Source organism: Tyto alba, unplaced genomic scaffold (assembly GCF_018691265.1).
Source record: "Tyto alba isolate M040663 unplaced genomic scaffold, T.alba_DEE_v4.0 Super-Scaffold_42, whole genome shotgun sequence".
Lineage (NCBI taxonomy): Eukaryota > Metazoa > Chordata > Aves > Strigiformes > Tytonidae > Tyto > Tyto alba.
The window spans coordinates 6,071,013-6,090,660 of NW_024881318.1; the positions used below are offsets into that span (position 1 = coordinate 6,071,013).

The 19,648-nt window shown below is 39.5% G+C and overlaps 1 protein-coding gene across 3 annotated transcripts in view; it reads left to right on the forward strand.

Moving 5' to 3' along the window:
• DYM (dymeclin) overlaps window positions 1-19,648 on the forward strand; it is a 222,122-nt gene that overhangs the window by 118,158 nt on the left and 84,316 nt on the right. For 2 of the 3 annotated variants that reach the window (XM_042804566.1, XM_042804565.1), the window contains exon 14: window positions 10,415-10,579. The exons of the other annotated variant lie outside the window; for it this stretch is intronic. In XM_042804566.1, the coding sequence (XP_042660500.1) occupies window positions 10,415-10,579 (165 nt within the window). The remainder of the gene's footprint in view (window positions 1-10,414; window positions 10,580-19,648) is intronic. 3 annotated transcript variants of the gene reach the window in all.

Genomic DNA, 19,648 nt, shown 5'->3' on the forward strand with positions numbered 1-19,648 from the left:
CGGGGGGGAGGGGTGTCATCATTACAACTCATTAGTCTTCTGCCATCCAGGATCCAATTGTGCAGTACTTCAGTGTCTTACAAGGTGCAAGTAAGTCATTGCTTGGCAGAATGTGTGATTAAATGAACATGATGGAAATTAGCACAGAACTGAAGTTCACTGAAGTCTTGATACCAGTTTCAGGGAATCCAGAGCATCACACAGATGCTTGCCATGCAATGCAGAGCTGCAGTTTGGAAGTAGAAGGTCCAGTTGTCCCATCTTTAATTATCATGAAGGGCCCATTCATATTTATTGTGCCACATACGCTCTTTGGAAACAGTACAGTTTGATAATAGTCTTCCACATGGGGAATTGAACTTTTTTCTTTTGTGGTGGAACCTTACAGCTTTTAAAACTGTTTATCTTGCTTATCGGTTATGATGGAGAGGAAGAAATACTTGCGGAAACATGTATAGAAATAACTATTTTTGCGATATGCTTCCAGTGTTGTTTTATAGATGAATTTGCAGAGTAGACTGAGGTTCAGTGTTGTGTCACTTAAGTTTTCTGCATGTTTAATAGTGAAAGGAAGCAAAAATGAGAAAGCCAGTATCGTTCTTCCGGTCCTCCTAGTGCAATTTTGATTTCTTTTAGCTGGCCTGGGAAAAAAGATTAAGGCTACTGAAATGTTTACTGGTTTGTATCCCACTGTATTATTTGGGATTTGGGTGTCCAATGTACAGTACACTGAAGATGTGAATCTTACAGGTTTGGCATTGTAAAAAGTCTGATTTATAGCAAAAAATTGTCCTGCGTAAGGTTTTCTGACATTTAAAAAAACAAGGGAATTTTAACAGTCTTTTAGAAACTATTATTTGTTCTTCTGGTAGAATCCTAGAAACTGCAGTTTTGTCTTTTCAGTTTGTTTTCAGTGAAACGTATTTATAGGACAGTGTTCCTTAACAGAGGTGACTCAAGATAATGACTTGCTTGAACCTGTTTTTTATCTTCTGCTGCAGGGTATTTGACTCATTAACAGCTTTCTTCAGATACAACATGTACTCTTTCCTTTTTAGAAATTTTCTCTTTGGGAAAAACTGTGGACTATGATCTAAAGAAATGAGTGATGAACTTACAAGTATTTTTCTGACAAACTAAAATAGTATTATGGCTGTGAGTAAGCATTAGTGTGAAAAAAAATATAGCATTGATTATCAATCTTTTTTATTTCTTGTCAGGGTGCTGCTTACTTCACATTTTAACCGATGTCATTATATACATCTGACACTGTTCCAGCTTTGCAGTTCAGTGAACTCACTTCCCGGTGTGTGTGAAGCCAGGATAGGTATGAGTGGCTGCATGGAGGGAAGCAGAGCAGTTACTGATAACGCGCAGCTGAACTGTGTCAGTGCCCTTGAAATTGCTCCTGAAAACCTTTCTTTCTAGCATGCGTGGAAATTTTAAGATCATTCAGGCCCCATGCTTAAGTGATGATTTTCAAACAGGCTTTCTAACTCATTTTATGAGTACAAGATAACAGTTTATAAACATTCTGTCTCTTAAGTACTCGAGCAGAGGGATTTCCCACTGCCATATACTTTCACTGTAGTTTGTGTGGCTCCCAAAGAGAATATTGCACTTCGAAACGTTTGACACTTTTAAATGGAGGGTGAAACTATAGATGCAGAAGAAAGAATCAGGATTTAACAGCTTTAATGTGCATCAGGTCTTTATAACTGCTGAATGACTCAACCTTTTAATGTTAATGGCCTTCAGCAAGTTTAGGAAAGAACAGGCTTTTAGGTAAAGTAAATACACTTAGTCCTACAATGAATAAATGCATTTGCTGTGAAGTTGTGTAGAGACATGTTTCTGTAGCTCAGTAATTGTACTCTTGGGTCCACAAGCAGGTCTTTCTCCAAACCCCAGAATGCACGTGGGCTGAGATGGGATGACTCCTGCCGCGGAGGGGGGCGACTTGCCGCGGTGCCCTCCCGCCCGGTGCTTTAGCCGTTGTCTCCCAACAGAGGATTTTCAGGTTCATGCAGACTGAGATGCAAATGTCCGTGTTAATGCGGGTGTCGTAGGCACCTCCTGTAATCCCATGCAGAGCCTGTGAATTATCACAAGTGTCTAGCCAAAGGATAAAAGTGCAGGAGGTTTCAAAAGCAGCATTCCCATAGTAGCATCTCTTAAGGTGCCAGGGATATGTGCCTTCCAAGTAACCAATGCATCTGGTCAATTAAAGCCTTCACTTTTTGTGTGAAACTGCAGTCCTGAATAGACACTTCCTCCGAGCATTTTCATATCTTTTTTTCTTACGTGTTATCCGTCACTTGTGTCTGCTTCTAATTACAAACACTTTTGTTCTTTTTGGTAGGACTTCATCTGCACAGAGGTAATTTGGCATTTCTGTAGAAGAGTCTCGTATATTTATAATTTGATCTTCATTCTATCAAACGTATCCGGAACTTGTTTGGTTTTCATATCCTTGCCCTCCTTCACTATGTATACTCTCATGCATAAAGATAATATTCCTCTCATAAGCCTGTCATGTACATTTGGCCAGAGTGCGACAGAGTGCTGCTTCAGGGCATAGGAACTTATGTCTGTGACACATTATCACAAATAATCACTCCTTAAGTATTTAAATAATTTTCGTGCTTCTCTGTTCTGTGTTGTTATGGCACTTTTAACCCTATAATGACCCCTCGCCTCCAAACTACTGTTTTTCAACCATGTAATTTAAAATCCTGTCGTGACTCTATGCTATAAGATTCAAATGTAGCGGTACTTGTGTCTGAAAAATAGGTCTGCAAGAATGGAGTATTTTTAGAAAGCTAAGAGAAGTCACCCTGTAACTGAGATTAGGAAATGACGTGGGGATCAAGGAGGAAAGAAAATGCTAGTAGTGCGAAAGGATCAAGTCAGGGATTACTTGGGAACTGACCCCTACGTGTCCATGGGACTCAGTGAAACGCATCTGAGAGTGCTATGAGAGCTGATTGCAAGAGCACTGTCTGCTGGATCACATCTGGAGAACTGGATCCAGGTTTTGGGCCCCTGGACATAGGAAGGGTGTTGCTAAACTGGAGCAAATTTAGTGGAGAGCTGCCACGATGGTTGGTAGCTGGAGGACTTGGTGTAGGAAGGTGGGCTGAGAGAATTGAGTTTGTTTAGCCTGGAGAAGAGAAGAGTTCAGGACAGGGGCTACGGCAGGAGTTTCGTAGAGGATTAGCAGCATTCTCACACACAAGAGGAGGTTCCTGAGAAGACGGAGCCAGGCTCTTTACAGAAGTGAGTGGCAGGAAGATGAGAGAGAATGTTAGGAGGTTCCAGCCTGATGGAAAAAGACAATTTTTAATGGTCGGGGAAGCATTGGCACAGCAGCCTGGAGAAGTTATAGAGTCTCTGTCCCTGGAGGCTTTCAAGACTCAACTGGACAAAACCCTGGTCTTGTCTGGTTTCATATTAACCCTACTTTGAGCAGGAGGTTGGACTAGAGACCTCCTCAGGTCCCTTCCAACCTTAATTATGACTCCAAGATAAGAATAATTAAAAAAAAAAAAAAAAAAAAAAAAGCTTGCTGAAAAAGGAGGAATTGTTTTAAGTGTTCTAGTATGGTAAAGGACAGTGCGATCTCCTGCATCCCCAGAACTGACTTTTATTGTACCTTAAGCAGCTTAACTGTGCTAACACCACAGTGACACAGAAACCCATGCCAAAGAACCCCAAACCACCTTTACTTCAACATACACATGTCAATCTTTCATAAGAGTATTGGTACTGAAAAACAAATACATAATGTTCTTTCTACTGCAGCTCATCATGTCATCAACGGCAGAGTACTAATCAGAAATTAAAACGTCAATCCAAAATTCTAATTTTGGATTATGTAGATGATATATTTCACTGTTGGCAAGAAGGCAGATAGGTTTTTGATGGTTTGCCTTTCTGCTCTTTATACTGTAGGAAGTAGCATTAATAGGTGATATTTTAGGCAGAGAATAAATTAACCATTCTCATGCAGTGGATCTAGTAAGTTGTTATCATCTATGTAGTATTTGAGTAGAGAATATATTTTGGTATGTCTTTGAGAACGTAAGAGTCATGACTAATAGGACTTCCTGGAGCACAAGTTATCTAACATGAACAGTAGTAAAGCGTTCATAGCATGTCATGACATTCTCCCTGCAGATAGCTTGGGGTGCTGACCAACATGGGCTAGTTTAATTAGCCTATACTTTCATTGTTTTTTGTTTTTTTGTTTTTTTTTTTTTTTTTTTTTTTTTTAAAAAAAGGCTTTTGTATTGGTTTTCCCATAGAGTTATATTGTAGTATAACTCCCTTTTGAAAGTATAGTGATTAAGTCCTCAAACTCAGTGAAAGATGTTACTTGCTCTGCATTTTTCAAATTCTGCCGCAGAAACAATATGACCTAAATATTTAATCAGGCTTATCAGAATTGGCTTTTTTTATTGCTGCAGATTAATCTAGTTTTTCTGAGCTAATACATGTGGCGTGTATGTCTTCAAGACCTTTTTCTCAATAATGTTAAAGATTTATAGCCTTCATAAAATCAAGCAAGCACCAAGAGGAAGATTATGAATTACAATTACTTAAATATTAGCACTGGGAATTTTTCTTTTGAATCCTGTATATGCTGTTTCAAACTAGGTTTGGTGAATGCTCTTTTTATACTGATTTTCTATACCCTGCCCAATTTGCTTCATTTCCGTGTTGTTACAAAGATGTTGGCCTGGTGCTGTTTATGTTTGTGTCTTTGATGTATTTATTTTAAAATTGCAGTAGACTTCACTAGAGAAAATACTAGCTTTCTGGTTTAAATAAATAAGGATATAAGTGGCTTTTCATGTTTTGCTCAGTGCTGGTGTCTCATTCAAGTCTGTCCTTAAAAGTTTGGATGCAAAAATTAATGTGACCATATCATGAACTTCTTATTTTTTAACTTTTATTTTTGCTAAATGTTTAGTCTGTGGCTGTAGTCTTGTGTACACCTCTTGAATTATGTGGAGTTTTGAGTCAAAAATTGGGAATTACATGATCACCTAAACCAAAACAATTGCAATGTCCATTTAGGACATTGAATTTTCTTCAGGCAAACACGAGAAACATCAGGTTAGGAAGAATTTTTGGCAAAGTCTTATTTTTTTGTTGGTTTTGATTATCTGGGTGTTTCACACAAGGTCCCTGGAGGGCTCCCAGACAATCGGGGGACTCGGTAAAGCTGCAGGAAGCCACAGCATCCATGCGTGCCCTGGCAGCCAAGAGGGTAAACCATATCTTGGGGTGCATCAAACACAGTAGAACCATCCAGTCAAGGTGACTGTCCCGCTGTCTTCAGCGTTGATGTGTCCTCACCTTGAGTACTGTCCCAGTGTTGGGCCCCACAATTTAAGAAGGATGTGAAGGTCCTTGAATGTGTCCAGAGGAGGTCAGCCGTGCTGCTGGAAGGGCTGGCAGGCATGTCCTGTGAGGAGTGGCTGAGGACACTGGGTTTGTCTGGTTTGGAGAAGAGGAGGCTGAGGGGTGACCTCCTTGCTCCCTGCAGCTTCCCGAGGAGGGGACGTGGAGACGGAGGTGCTGAGCTCTTCTCCCTGGGCTCCAGGGACAGGACAGCCAGGAATGGCTCAAAGCTGCACCACAGGAGGTTCTGACTGGACATGGGGGAGCATTTCTTTACCCAGAGGGTGGTCAAACCCTGGAACAGGCTTCTTAGGGAGGCAGTCAGTGCCTCATGCCAGTCAGTGCTCAAGTGGCATTTGGACAATGCCCTTGGTAACATGCAGTAACTTGGTCAGACAGTTGGACAAGATAATCACTGTAGGTCCCCTCCTACTGAAATACTTTATTCTCTTCGTGTGGGATGCGACTCTGCAGTCACATAAGCTCACAGCTAACCACCACCTCCCCAGTGGCTGTAGGCATCAAACTCCTGTTGATTTTAGAGTGTTTCTTTGATGCCCTTGTTTAACTGCTCTCATCAGAATACCTTTACTGATTGGGACTCTCCAGACTCAGTAGAAATGAAACCTTTCTTTACCTTCATCAAATCTGTGCTAAATAACAAATAAACATAGATATATTGGGTTATATATATATATATATATATATGTGTATGTATATATACACACATATAAAAATGATGTGTTTCCCCTACATACGCCTGGGTGTCAGGCAGTGAATAGCATGTACAAGAAGGGTCTCTGCCTTCTCTGAGTTCAGAGTGATGATGAGAGCGTGTATTTTAACTACTGCTGGTTCAGACAAATCCAAACAGCTCTTAGGAAGAGAAGACCAGAGCTCCAGGATTACAGGAGATTGGTGAAAGCAGGTGAGAATATCCTCAGAGCAGTCGAATGTTGTCATTCACCTCTGAAGATTTAAGAGAACAGGCTGGCATTGCAGGGTGGCAGCGGGAAGGACGACTCCAGAAGGTGGCGAGAGCTACAAGGAAGAGCAGTTTTCCCTTGAACAAATACATATTTTTTTTTCTTTTTTCTAAAAGAGTGATGTAGCTGACTGATATGTTTTGGTTGTTTGGTTGTTTTTTTTTAACCTAGTGTCGTGTTTTTTGCTGTGTATCTTTTTTTTCGTGTCCTTTTCTTGTCTCATTTGTCCAGCCAATACTGAAGCTTCCTCCCAGCCTTCTCATTTTATACCAGCCTCTGGGCAAGGTTAAACAATGCCAGGATCAGGGAAGGAAGCATATTCGTGGATGCTGGAAACACGAGTAGAAAAATTTCTCAAGGAGCAGGTAGTTTGCAGGCCTCTTCACAGATGTCAGGTTCTCTGTGCTGTCTTTTATAGTATCAGATTATTTTAGGTAGATTTTTGTTCAGAAATACACTTTATTTATGGTTAGTAATAAGCCTTTTCTATGTTGGTTTTGGTGTTTTGTTGAATTTTGCTCTCTTCCTTTCAATTCCCCACTTGCTATGTGTAGTAGAGAAATGAACAACAAATAAAGTAAAAAGCAAGAAACTCACCAGAAAACACCCATGGGGCCAAACCCTTGTAGACTTTCTGACTTCCTAAGTATTGAATTTGGTGCTTGGATTTGAGGCCCATCAGATTTGAGCATCTTCACTTATCTGAAAGATGTCATCAGGATGTTCATGTTCATTTCCACTCAGTTTATATTCTGGAATCACAGGGGTTCACAGCTGATCAGATGTGAGAGTTGGATGGCTACCAGAGAGACTCCTGTCACTTTAGTCTTCAAAATACTGATGCTAACCTCTTTTGGTTTGGATCCAAAAATTTGGGGGTTCTGTGGCTTTAAGAGCCATGTCTATTAATGAATGGTGATAACTTAAACTTCAATGGAGCATATAGAATTATTTTTTTCCTTAATAGGTTTACATTTCTAGAGAATATAGCTATGGCAATATTTGTGTAGTGAGAAGAGATTAGAGGAGTTTCATTATTTTCATTACCTAAACAAAGGAGTGAAGGTTTATTTTTATGTAAGAATGCATATATCTTTTCTATTGGTTGGGATAACTCTAGTCCACCCTGATTTTCCAGACTTATGTAACAAGACACTCCACTTTTTATCTGTCAGAAGTTGACAGTGTAATGTTTTCTTACCAGAATTCAAATTGTTGATCAGATGGCTTTTACTTTTTATAAAAGGGAATAACAATCTTCTTCTGGAGTGGGATTTTAGTACAGTATGAGCTAAAGTTTTGTCCTCAGGGTAAACAGAATGCATGAATAATACGTTCACACACACCATCAATCAAATATAATCTTCTTTATTTTCTGCAATATTGCTTTTTCAGATTTTTCAATACTGTATAGTAGTTGAAGATTGCCTTTTGATGTAAAGTAAAAGTAATGTGCCCCATAAAACATACAGAAAACAAAAAATTCAGTAATGTGTAACTGTAGCTGTAGCAGCTGCTGCAAAACTGATTTCTGGTCGATCAAGTAAGTCTGATTTCAGACTCAATATCCACAACTAGGCAGTGAAAGTTGGATGTAAATTTTTCTTAATGTGCATATCTGTTAAGGGATCTGAGACTTGATTTTACTCAGGTTTAGCTTAGAGAGTCTAATAATGGAGATGCTTAGTCTTTAGTATGATGTAAGCTATGCTGCTCGTAGTGGCTGTAATGTAAGTTAGAAAAGGCAGGTTGCTCTTGGTATGGGTTTAAAATCCCACCTTTCAGTAAACAAGTTCAACTTTGAATATAGGAATTGCCTTGCCCTTGATAGGGCTGGCAGCAGTGGGAGGGCTGGCACTGTCCTACCCTGTGTCTGTATCAACAGGGCGTGAAACCTTTGGGTGAAGTTTTGGGGAAATTTCTCCTCCTCTCATCGCATGCTGTGTTCTCATCCAGTCTGTCAGTTAAGCCTAAATGTGGTCGTCATGCCTTGGAGATCAAGTCCTGTTCTTCCTTGCTATGGAGAGCACTGTCAGGGGTCAAAGATAAGTGATAATAGAAGGCGCTCTCAATTTCTTGACAAAAGTCAAGATCAAATGGCTGGAATGAGAACTATTTAGGCTTGAAAGAAGGTAGCAAGGCTGGTGCAATATGCTAAATGGGAATAGTGGATTCATGACCATTTAAATCTTCTAAGCAGGATCATTCTAAAAGATACTCTTTAATCTGGTTTCGGAAAAAATTCTGTGGCTGCTGTGGGTAGCTGGAGAGGCAGGCTTATGTGTTCAGGGTTCCCCTCCGTATGGGATCCTGTAAATACCATCTTTTATCTTCTCTATCCCCGGCCTGCGGAGTGAAGAGAATAGCCTGTGTTGCTCAAAACATGCTGCGGTCAAAAAAAAAAAAAGCATGTTGGCTTAAGAAATTGCTTCCTCGCAGCTGCTTCCTCTCCTGAAAACTAGTATATCTGCAAATGAAGTGCCAGAAGGGATTTGTGTGTTCCTCAACTTCTAGAGCAAAGGTAGGTGACTGACTTTAACCCAGGAGTGTATGCTATTTAAACTAAAGCAATGGGAGACAGTGGTTTTGATAAAGTCTTAGTCTTAGAGCCCCAGTGATTGCACCATGGATCAGCTGTTGGGGGCACTCTTTTCTGCCATGTTCTTTGCCCAAGGTACACACATAATTTGGTCTCCTGACAGAGTGTTTCAGCTACACGTGACCATGTCCAGTAGAGGGATTATAGAGGGATACTAGCCCGTGAAATGCACATGGTTGGGTAGATAACCCATTGGCCAGGTTTCAGGCTATGAAGCTATGAAATGATGTTTTTTTTCCATTTGGTAAGGACGTTGTAGCCTGGAGTTCAGGTGTTTGCTGATTCTTACCAAAGTCAGCAAAGGAGACTCAATTTCACAAAGCACTTAGTCTTCACTCTCCGTACTGGAAATGTTCCCAGTTTAGCACTCCGGGGGTATGTCTGTACTGGAGAGATATCCAGGCTGCAGTGGGAACAGCAAACAGTCTAGTAGGAGCATCTTGATGTTTATGAAGAGCTGTCTTATTTATCTTACACTGTATTGGGATGCTTAAAGCACTTTCTGGAGGACTTGCCACACTGTATACTCTGGACTGTACACCACTATGCAGTGAAGTATTTTCTGTGCAAAACCTATAATAATAGATGCTCAAGGCTACATGATGTATGTTCATAGTTTATTAGTAATGCAGCTTGTTTCAGGTGAACTAGTGTAATCTATTTTCTATTATGAGAGGGAAGATATCCTGTGAATGGGCATCGGTAATATGTCTCTTACTCAAGAGCATTCAGAATTGGTTAGTATGAATATTCAATATTTTATTGATTGCTCTATAGTTATTTCATAGAAGTGATTGTAGTATTTAATGGAAAAGATGACCAGGTCTTAAGTGTGTAACTCAGTTATGATAAAGCACAATGATTGAGGAACTAGAATTAAATAAAGGAATACTCTACTACTGGTACCCCAGGCTGGGAGAGCAGTTTTCACTGAACAGTAATTCTGTGTGATGTTTTTTCTGTTAAAGCAAGATGTCAATTTCCATGAAAATCAGTTAAATTTTGTAAATACTCTCAGGTTTTTTTAATAATGAACTTTGTAAACCAGGTTCAGATTCATACATTTATATTTTCAGGGCAGATTGAGAGAGGCAAAAACTTTTCTTATCACATTATCAACCCTACCCCTCCAAAAAAAAAAAATAAATCTAAAAAAAAAAAAAGGCCAATTTCTTGCATCTGTAATGTGTGAGACTTGGCAAGTTCCCGTTGTGGTAGTGGCAGAACCAGCGTATGGGCACAGCTAACAGATCCGTCTGTCTTTTGAAACTGTTGTTTTATGTCAAAATGCTCCATTGCTTACTTGGCATCTTCCATTGACTCTTGGCACAAAAACCAAGGACATTAAACCATGAATTAGCTTTCTTAAAGGAAAATACCTCTTTTTTCTGTTTTTTCTCCCTTTACCCTTGTCTTTCAGTTATACCTGCCGCCACTTGCGGAGATATGTGTATGTCTTGGACAAACTGTATTTCCCTCACTCTCACTGCTCTACGCTGCAGCATTGCTTCTCGACCCTCAGTGACAATGGAGAGGAACTCTTGTCTTTAACTTGTTCTCACATTCTCAGATCCTATGCTTCCAGGTTATTAACCTCTGCTCTCCATTTACTGCATGCTGCATGCTCTGTGACTGATCTGTGCATGTTTTCAGTAAACTGATGAATATGATTAATTTCAAAGGGGATGGTTTGTGTCTTTATGGCATCCTTGATGTATGTCCTAAAAAGTACAGTAGAAATGGGAGTCTGATAGTGTTTTGGGTTTGGTTGTTTTTTTTTTTTTAATTTATTTTTGTTTGTTTGTTTTTTAATTTAGAATACAACTTCTTGAATTAATGTGTGGCCTTTGGAAGCTTTAAATGGTTTTTATATTAAAGTATTTTAGTCCTTTTCCAAAGCTATAAGAATGTAAGCTGTGACTCACAAAGCTTCCATACCGTTATGTAGTTTGTTTGGAATTAGTGTGCAGAGATATAAATTGTCTTAAATGTGTCTAATACTTCCTTTATGCCCATTATTTCAGTAAAATTGCTTTTCAAGAATGGGAATGATAGAACTTTTCCCTCAAGTTCAGTAAATTGTCATGACACTTAATGATAAATTAAGGAAGATCTGCCTTTTTTGATATGCCTTATCAGTTTTGATTATACAGAATAAGAATGGTGAGAATCCATCAGCCCTAAATGACAACATAAAGTCCTTGTTCATGATGCAGAAATACAGATGCTCTACCAAAACTGTAAAATAGTGTGAATTTAAAAATAAATTCTACTTGCAATACCCAAATGTTTTCTCTAAGATGTTTACTCCAAGTAAAAAATTCAAGTTTTACTATTTCACTGTTGATGCTGCGGATAATTAAATATATTAACCAAGATGCTACAAGTTATAGGAAAACAAGGAAAAAATTGCATGACAAAATTGATCAGAACATGGAAAACATCCAGGGTGGAAATGCAGCTTCCCAGCTAAGCTGGCATACAATACCAATAGACCACACAGTAAACATAAGTAAAACCAGCTTGATTGTCAAGGGAAGAAAATACGGCATGCAAGCTGAAATAGCTCTTTTTGTACAAAAGAAATTTTATAGTAGTACATAATGATGGAGAGTTACACTGAAGGATCTCAACAGGAGATGAAAATCTAGCTGTCCCAGGGGCATTCTCCAGATTAATTTGGAACAGGAGTACAGTATTAAAGTAGGCAAAACCCTAAGACTTCAAAGACATTATATAAAAATGAATAATAAAAATAGAGGCCAGTCCACACCAAAACCTTGTTTCAGATGGAATGTTTTACATGTAAGAATGATATCGTGAAAACATAAAAGAAATAACTTAATTATTCCAGCTTGTTTCCGTGAAATTTCGATAATTCTGTACAATAGCAACACTACAATGTTAAGTTGGCAAAATCATCTTTGGGAGACAAGTACTACTCCACGAATATTGCATCTTTCAGGTGGCTTTGTGGAGGAAAATAAGCACTGTTAACACTATATACATTTTCATATAACAAACTTGTGAAGTTTTTAGAGCAAAAAGTTCATCTAGTTGATCTTCATACTGAAACTGATGAATACACAGTTTACTGGTATTACTCTCTGAAATTAGCATTATGGATCAGCTGAGATGTATTAGAATATATCAGCCTGGCAGATTGTAAAACCTCAGGTTTTCATTATGGGTTACCCTTTTTTGAGATAGGAGGAAGACAAACTATTTGAAATAGAAAGTGCTGCTAGAAAAATATCTCAGTAGAAGTTTTTAGTGGGTAATTTGCTGTTGTTTTTCTGGTAATACATGATTAGAAAAGTCTGTGTTCAGGAAACTTGCCTGCATAAGTCTGCAAATAGCATCAAATACAGTGGCATAAATGGAGGTGTCAAAAAAAAGTGGGTTTTGTGTGAATCCATGCATCCTGTACTAAGTACTGCAGTATTTCATCCTGTGAACAGCCTGCTTAGAGAAGAGATGGAATGCATAAATTACTAAAGGTGGAGGATAATTATTTTTGGTGATTTACAAATCACGACCTTCCCACCCAGGCCTCTCTACAATGCTCCTCGTAAAGAATATAAAACTTGACCCTGAGTGATAGCTGGCCTCTTAACACTGTCCTGATACCTGTAAATGCTGTTGCCTCTCTTTAGACATCCCACTGAATTGAAGTTTTTATTACTATTTTGGTACATTTTGCATGCAAACCGGAATATGGACATGAACAGTTGGACCTCTAATTTGGAGGTGGGGAGAGGGATTTAATAAAAGCAAAACAAAGGAGAACAGATGAAGGTGGCTTTTGAATGATGGCACTGACTAATTAGTAGTAGTTGCTAACCACTGTTTTCCATTAAAGCACTTAGAAAAGTGCATTTCTGCTGCTGTCTGATCAACGTTGTTCACATTTCAAGCTACTGTGGATTTGTGTAAGATATTGGTGGTGACCTATCAAATCTGTTGGCACACCACATCCCTCTCGTACTCAACAGGTAACACTGGTTAAGGTAGGGGAGAGGGAAAGGAAAATAATATGTATTCCAGTATCCCACAGGGAGTAAACCCACAGCACCAGGTCTCCAGGCAGCTTTAACTGGGATTTAGTGCTGGTGTTGCTTTCAGTGGCTTATCTAAATTATAATAACAGAGGAGAGACAATACATATCTTATTATGCAATGTATTAGCATAGCACAAATATTGAGCCTGGGATTGTAATCTTTGCTACTGTCTAATAATTCTGTTGTGGCTGTACTATTTATTGATTATTGCAGTAACTGTGCTTAATGATATGAAATACGTTCTCCCACTCTTACCGTTATGGTTTCCTTTTGAATTGCATGATGTTTTAATGCTTGTGTGTGTTCCCTTTTTGTTCTATACCTCTTTGGGTTGCAGTCAATCTCAGGAAAATTGTTTTTGAAAATGAAACTGGCTTAGTTCATGTACTAGCAAAAGGCAGCCAACAAGCAATGTTTTGTTCTAGGATGCTGAACAAATTAAGGACAGTTTTATTTTCATAGCTAGCTTGACATTGTCTGTGTGAAAGCAGGAAATACGGTTTTGGTGAGCCTGGTAAATTGAGTAAACATGTTCATGAAGCAGTAGAGCAAAAGGGAAAATTACATTAATTCATTTGAATTAAGTTATTTTGCCCAGAGAGAAAAATCAAAGAAATATGATGTTAAATTCACACAGTTTACCCATTTTGTGTATCTTCTATTACATAATGCTTGGTTTGTTTAAACAGCAAAATGTGGTAAGATTTTAATACTCCCTTTCAGAAGGGTTCTGGCACATTTTCTGAAGGTTGTAGAGGATAAGCTTTGCAACCATACTCCTCCCATGCCATCAGAGTTGATGGAATTTTGCAATTACATTAATTTAAGAATGTGCAGTCTTTGCAGGATCAGGGCCTAGGAGGTTGTCTTTGAAAAATACTGCTAATTACCAGAAATGTTTCTGTTGCTTCAATGTGATCGTAAAGTACTGCAGAAAGCCAACTTGTATTAGTTCTCCAGTTGCTGGCTTCTTTTTTCCTTAGACTGTGAGCTGAGCTGGATCTGGGCTGGGTCCCGGGAACGCATAGATGGTCCTTTGTTATGATATGGATTACTGACTGGTCCTTTAATGTGTATCATCCTCAAAAATAGCTAAACATCTGCAAGTCTGACATATTTTCTTTGGCTTTAGTCTGTGAAGGGAAGGTGGGGAGAAACATGAAGCAGATGCATTTATCGTTGAACCTTAAATTATTTTTCTACAGGTTAATGCAATATGGAGAAGTACATCAATTAGTATTATTTAAAATTAGTTTTGACTGGTGTGAATTCCCTTTCTCTGAGTCTGTAGATCATTCTCTGCATTTGTTTGCATTCAGTTTTTAAGCAGTTAATATAAAAATCTTGCCCTAATTTAGTACAAGTAAAATAGTCAGTACATCATCTTTGTGTGAGTACTATCTGGGTAACAGAAGATCTGGGTGTGTTCTTGAAGAGCCCCTTCGACCTTCAGAAAATTGGACCTTTCCTATTTTCCTGCTATTTCCAGACAGAACACTCAGTTATAACTTCTGAAAATAATTTATATCACTTCTAATACTTGTTCTGTGTGATATTTTAAATATGAAGTACCAAATACTGATTCTTACTCCACTGGGATCTTAAGATGTGAAAGGTGATCTTGAAAGTGTTCACCATCTAAAGACAATCAAGCATTATTGAGAAATAACAGCAGTTAGAAGCATCTAGTAGGAGGGCCAACATTTAAACACAGCAATCAACAAGATGAGCAATATTATTTTGACTTCAATGATCATTTAAATGCAAAGGCCTGTATTTGTTATCACACCTTGGGTAAACACGGCTGTCTGCAAACAAGTTTCCCAAGCAGAATGAGGTCAGTGCAGGTAGGCTTCCATCCAAAGTGGTGTGTGAAAACAAAAATGTTGTGCGTTGGTGTAGGCAGATGAAATTGGTTGAGAATGAGATAATTTCCAAAGGTGATAAAAATCTTACTTCTGCAGGAAAATTATGCTCGAGTCGTATCTCATAAGGGGCCCCAATCACAGGAACTATTGAAAAAGTTTTTGGTAGATAATTTGATGAAAATCTGTGAGAGAAGGAAAATAATTTGTGATTATTCAGAGGGACCTGGGCAGGCTGGAGAGGGGGGCCCGGGCAAACCTCCTGGGGTTCAACAAGGCCAAGGGCAAGGTCCTGCCCGGGGGCCGGGGCAATCCCCAGCACAAACCCAGGCTGGGCCCTCGAGGAGCGGCTGGAGAGCAGCCCCAAGGAGAGGGGCTGGGGGTGCTGGGGGGGGGAAAACTGCCCGTGAGGCAGCCCCGTGCGCTGGCAGCCCAGAACCCACCCGTGCCCTGGGCTGCAGCCAGAGCAGGGGGGGCAGCAGGGCCAGGGGGGGGATTGTCCCCCTCTGCTCCGCTCTGGGGAGACCCCCCTGCAGTGCTGGGGCCAGCTCGGGGGCCCCCAACAGCAGAAGGACCCGGAGCTGCTCGAGCGGAGCCAGAGGAGGCCACGGAGATGCTGGGGGGGCTGGAGCAGCTCCCCTGGGGGGCCGGGCTGAGAGAGTTGGGGGGGTTCAGCCTGGAGAAGAGAAGGCTCCGGGGAGCCCTTCGAGCGGCCTCCCAGGGCTTAAAGGGGGGACAGGGGAGGTGGGGGGGGACTCTGGGTCAGGGGGTGGGGGTAGGACGAGGGGGAATGGTTTTAAACTGAAAGAGGGGAGGTTTAGATGAGATGTAAGGAGGAAATCTTCCCTGTTTGGGGGGTGAGGCGCTGGCCCAGGGTGCCCAGAGCAGCTGTGGGTGCCCCCTCCCTGGAAGGGTTCAAGGCCAGGTTGGACGGGGCTGGGAGCCCCCTGGGCTGGGGGAAGGGGGCCCTGCCCGGGGCAGGGGGGGGCACTGGGGGGGCTTTAAGGTGCATTCCAACCCAAACCAGTCTATGGTTCTATGTAGTAACTGGACCTTATTGAAAAGGCCTTTTAAGTCTTTGTAAGTTTTGGACAACAATTTACTTTTTTTCACATTTTGTGGATAAAGCCACTTATGCCATAGGATTAGAAGTAGAATAATGAAAATGGCAGAGTCTGGACCTGTCACAGACAAGAAATAGCCTCACTGCATTTGTCACTAAAGCAAACTGGTTTTGGAATGGTAGATAACTTAGTTAAATCTTTTTTTCTTTTTCTCTGAAAAAAAAATGTATATTTCTCCAATGAAGAGGTCTAAAAATCTTGGTAGATTTAAGTACTTTTTAAGAATAAACAACTTGATACTCTTTTTTGACAATACTAATATAAAACTATTTTTCTGCAGGATATTTTAGTAACATTCTGCACGTTGCCTCCAAAAATGACATCCGGCCAATGGTCTGTGGGTCCTTTTCCTTTCCTCCTTCCTTTCTGCTCCCACAACCACTATTCCATGTGCTCTGCTCAGCGTCTTGCTAAGCCAAAGGCTGATGAGAACAGAGTTAGTACCCGTTCATGGATTACAATATCACTGTGTTAGGGTAGACTATAATTATGGGTCGGTTGGCAAATTTTTCTTGTTATTGACACATATGGCATTATTCATCCAACTTTTAATGTCGGAATTGGACATCGTATATTTTTGAGACAAGTTAGAGCATTTTTCTCTTAACATGATCACCTGTACACTGACAAATTCCAACTGCTGCAGTTACCAGTGTTTAACCTAAAGACTCAAAGATGGTCTTTCTCTTAATGGGTATAATAGTCATTGTTTTACTTTCTTATTTTCAACAGAAACCCAGTGCTCTGTGTTGCTGTAATAATCGCTGGTTTCTGTGGTGCATTTTAGATTTCAGTCTTAGGTAGACCATGGACAAGTTGGCAGAATAGAATTTATTTACTTAAGTAAATATAAGTAAGTATAAGTAAAAATGAATAAAGGAAAAAAAGAGGCAAGCTACATTAATGTTTCTTTGAGGATGCAGGCTGGTTTATTAGCACCAATATGGTGAGATTTCTGTAGAGCAGCCTGTAAGTTTTTGTGGAAACTCTTGTTATCTGAGCTTCCATGCAAGATGTTTTGTGTGGACTCAGTTCCTAATCTGAGGTCACAGGTCAGGAGATGAGGCTTTTTGTTTGGCTACTGCAGTGATACGGAACAGCATTTCCCTGAAATCCAGCTCATTCAATCAACTTCCTTTGGGAAAAAAATTAGAATTAAGCAACAACAACAACAACAACAAAAAAAAAGTCAGAGGTCTGTTGGCTGAATATAATTTAAAGCTTTAATGCTTTTTGACTGTGATTTTTAGTCAGCTGCTGATAATTTTATTGAAGGGTTTTTTTATTACAGAAGAGTCACTTTACACTCAACATGGAGTGACTTGGCAGACAAGAATTGTTTATAAATAATCCTATTAGAAATTATTTGTCTTCATACTGCACAGCATGTCGATCAAGAAACCAGTGAGAGATAAAATCAATGGTTTTGGTATTCAGTGGCTGAAAAATTGCTGAGCTTGTAGTTCTCAAAATGCAGTTTAACTGGATGCTCATCAAGTGGGTGCACATCCAGTGGAAACCCTTGTGCATTTGTTCATTAATTCCTACCCTATTTAAAATAATGTATCGAGAACAGTTTTTAGGGAATCAGTGATCAATGAAGGGAAAAGATTGCTGATATCAAAAGGTAACCAGGTAAGCCTGATGCAAGCAAGGTGTATTTTCATAGAACTATAGAGTTTCATGCACGTAAGTCGCGCTCTCGGGATAAGAGATCCAGGTAGCATTGGCTTTGAAAGGACTTGGAGGTATTCGGGGACAGATTTATGAGTTTACTCTGAAATTATTTGGGAGAGGGTAAATAAATTATTTAATATGGTTCCCTATAGTAAGCAGAAGTAATACACACCCCAGTAGCAGGAAACTGAAGCAAACCCAGTTGAGACTGTTTTTTTTTTGCTGGTTTTTGTTTGGTTTGTTTTTTTTAAACAGTGAATGATTCACTGGAGTAGTTTAACAAGGACTGTAGGTTTCCTAAGATTGGAATTTTTAAATGAGATTGGATGTTTTCCTAAAAGATATGTCCAAGTCCAGCCACAGCTATTGGACTTGACAGAGGAAGTAGTTGTGGGAATTCTTACGGCTTGTGTCAGACAAGCTGATCAAAGTGGCTCCTTTTGGCATTAAAAATCTGAATTATAGGCAGATTGCCATGTGGATTTTGTTGTTTTGTTTGTCTTAGATTTCTTTAAAAGGCTGCATTTTGATTCAGAATTTTCCCATTACGAATGTTCTTCTCAGGTACTATCCCCCAGGTGATCTGACCCAAATAGTACAACACAGCACTGCTTGCCAAAACACTACTGGCTCATTCACACACACACACAAAAAAAAAACCCAAAACAAAAACAAAACCAAAGAATAAACAAGCAAATAAACAATACTGAAAGGGAAAAATGCAAGAGCTATGTTCTTTCTGTATAATAATCTTTATTCCTCCCACCCTGGTAAAAAATTATCACAGACATGATCTAGATGCATTCTACCACATTAGCATGTGAAACTAAAATACATCTCGATCAGATGGAATTATTTTTAATTGAATTGTTATGAGTCCATGTTCCCATGAGATGAAATTGGAAGAAAATTACTTTCACACATTTCCATTGTAGCAGTATGTTCAGAGTACGGGGGTTTTGCGTTCATACGTAATGTCTGGCAATTAATCAGCATTGGGGAGGGTGTCTTATTCTTTTATAAGTATGTAAATAAGCTATTGTTCGGAGACTAAAAAGAAATATTCTGTAGCTTTTCTGAAGAGTTCAGGAGAATGTTAATAAATAAAATGAATGTCAGACTGAATGTAGTTTAATAGTTTGTAGCTGAAAACAGAAAGGATTTATGCTCATGTAAAGTGGTCTTCTGTGTAGACCAAAAAGCCTTACTGAGATTCAGCTCCTCTGTAGTATCTGCTGACTTTTCCAGGGTGCACAGTGTCACTTTTTGAGTGCAGAACGTCACCTCTCCAGCAGCTTTGATAAGTCCTTTTCACTGGCAGCACGGACTGCAGCGTGAGCGTTCTTTGTTTTGTCCATCCAGGTCATCCACTGTTACCTGGTTCGGTTTCTCAAGACAGCATTGCATGAACTTTTGGCTAGCAAAGGCAACTTAGTAAAATGTATAATTATTGCCTAAATATAGAAAATTATTGATTTAGAAAATAGCAAACATATGTTTCTGATTCAAAATATCTTCCAATTTATCAAATTAAAGCACAGATTATCACCAAAGCTAGGTTTTGGCTTATGCAGAGTCGTCTTCATCATGAGCTCTCATGGCAAATCAACAGACGATCACTGTGATTCCAGCACTCCTTATGTTTGGATGAAACTAGTGGAAAGTACTGACTGCAGCTCCATTTATCACAATTGATAATTGTGATTAAGATGTTCCAACCAGAATGCCTGAAGTTAAGAATCAAAAAAAAACCCCAAGCACATTCTTTTTTTCCTTTCAAATAGTGGGGAGTATTTACATCTTGCAATGAATTGAGAACTAAATGTTTAATCATGTCTAGAGAGAGATCTGGGTGTCTACCTGGAACTGGGTCGTGCCTTAAGTACTAAAATATTTCAAAGAACTTTGCAAACCGTGAGTTACAAA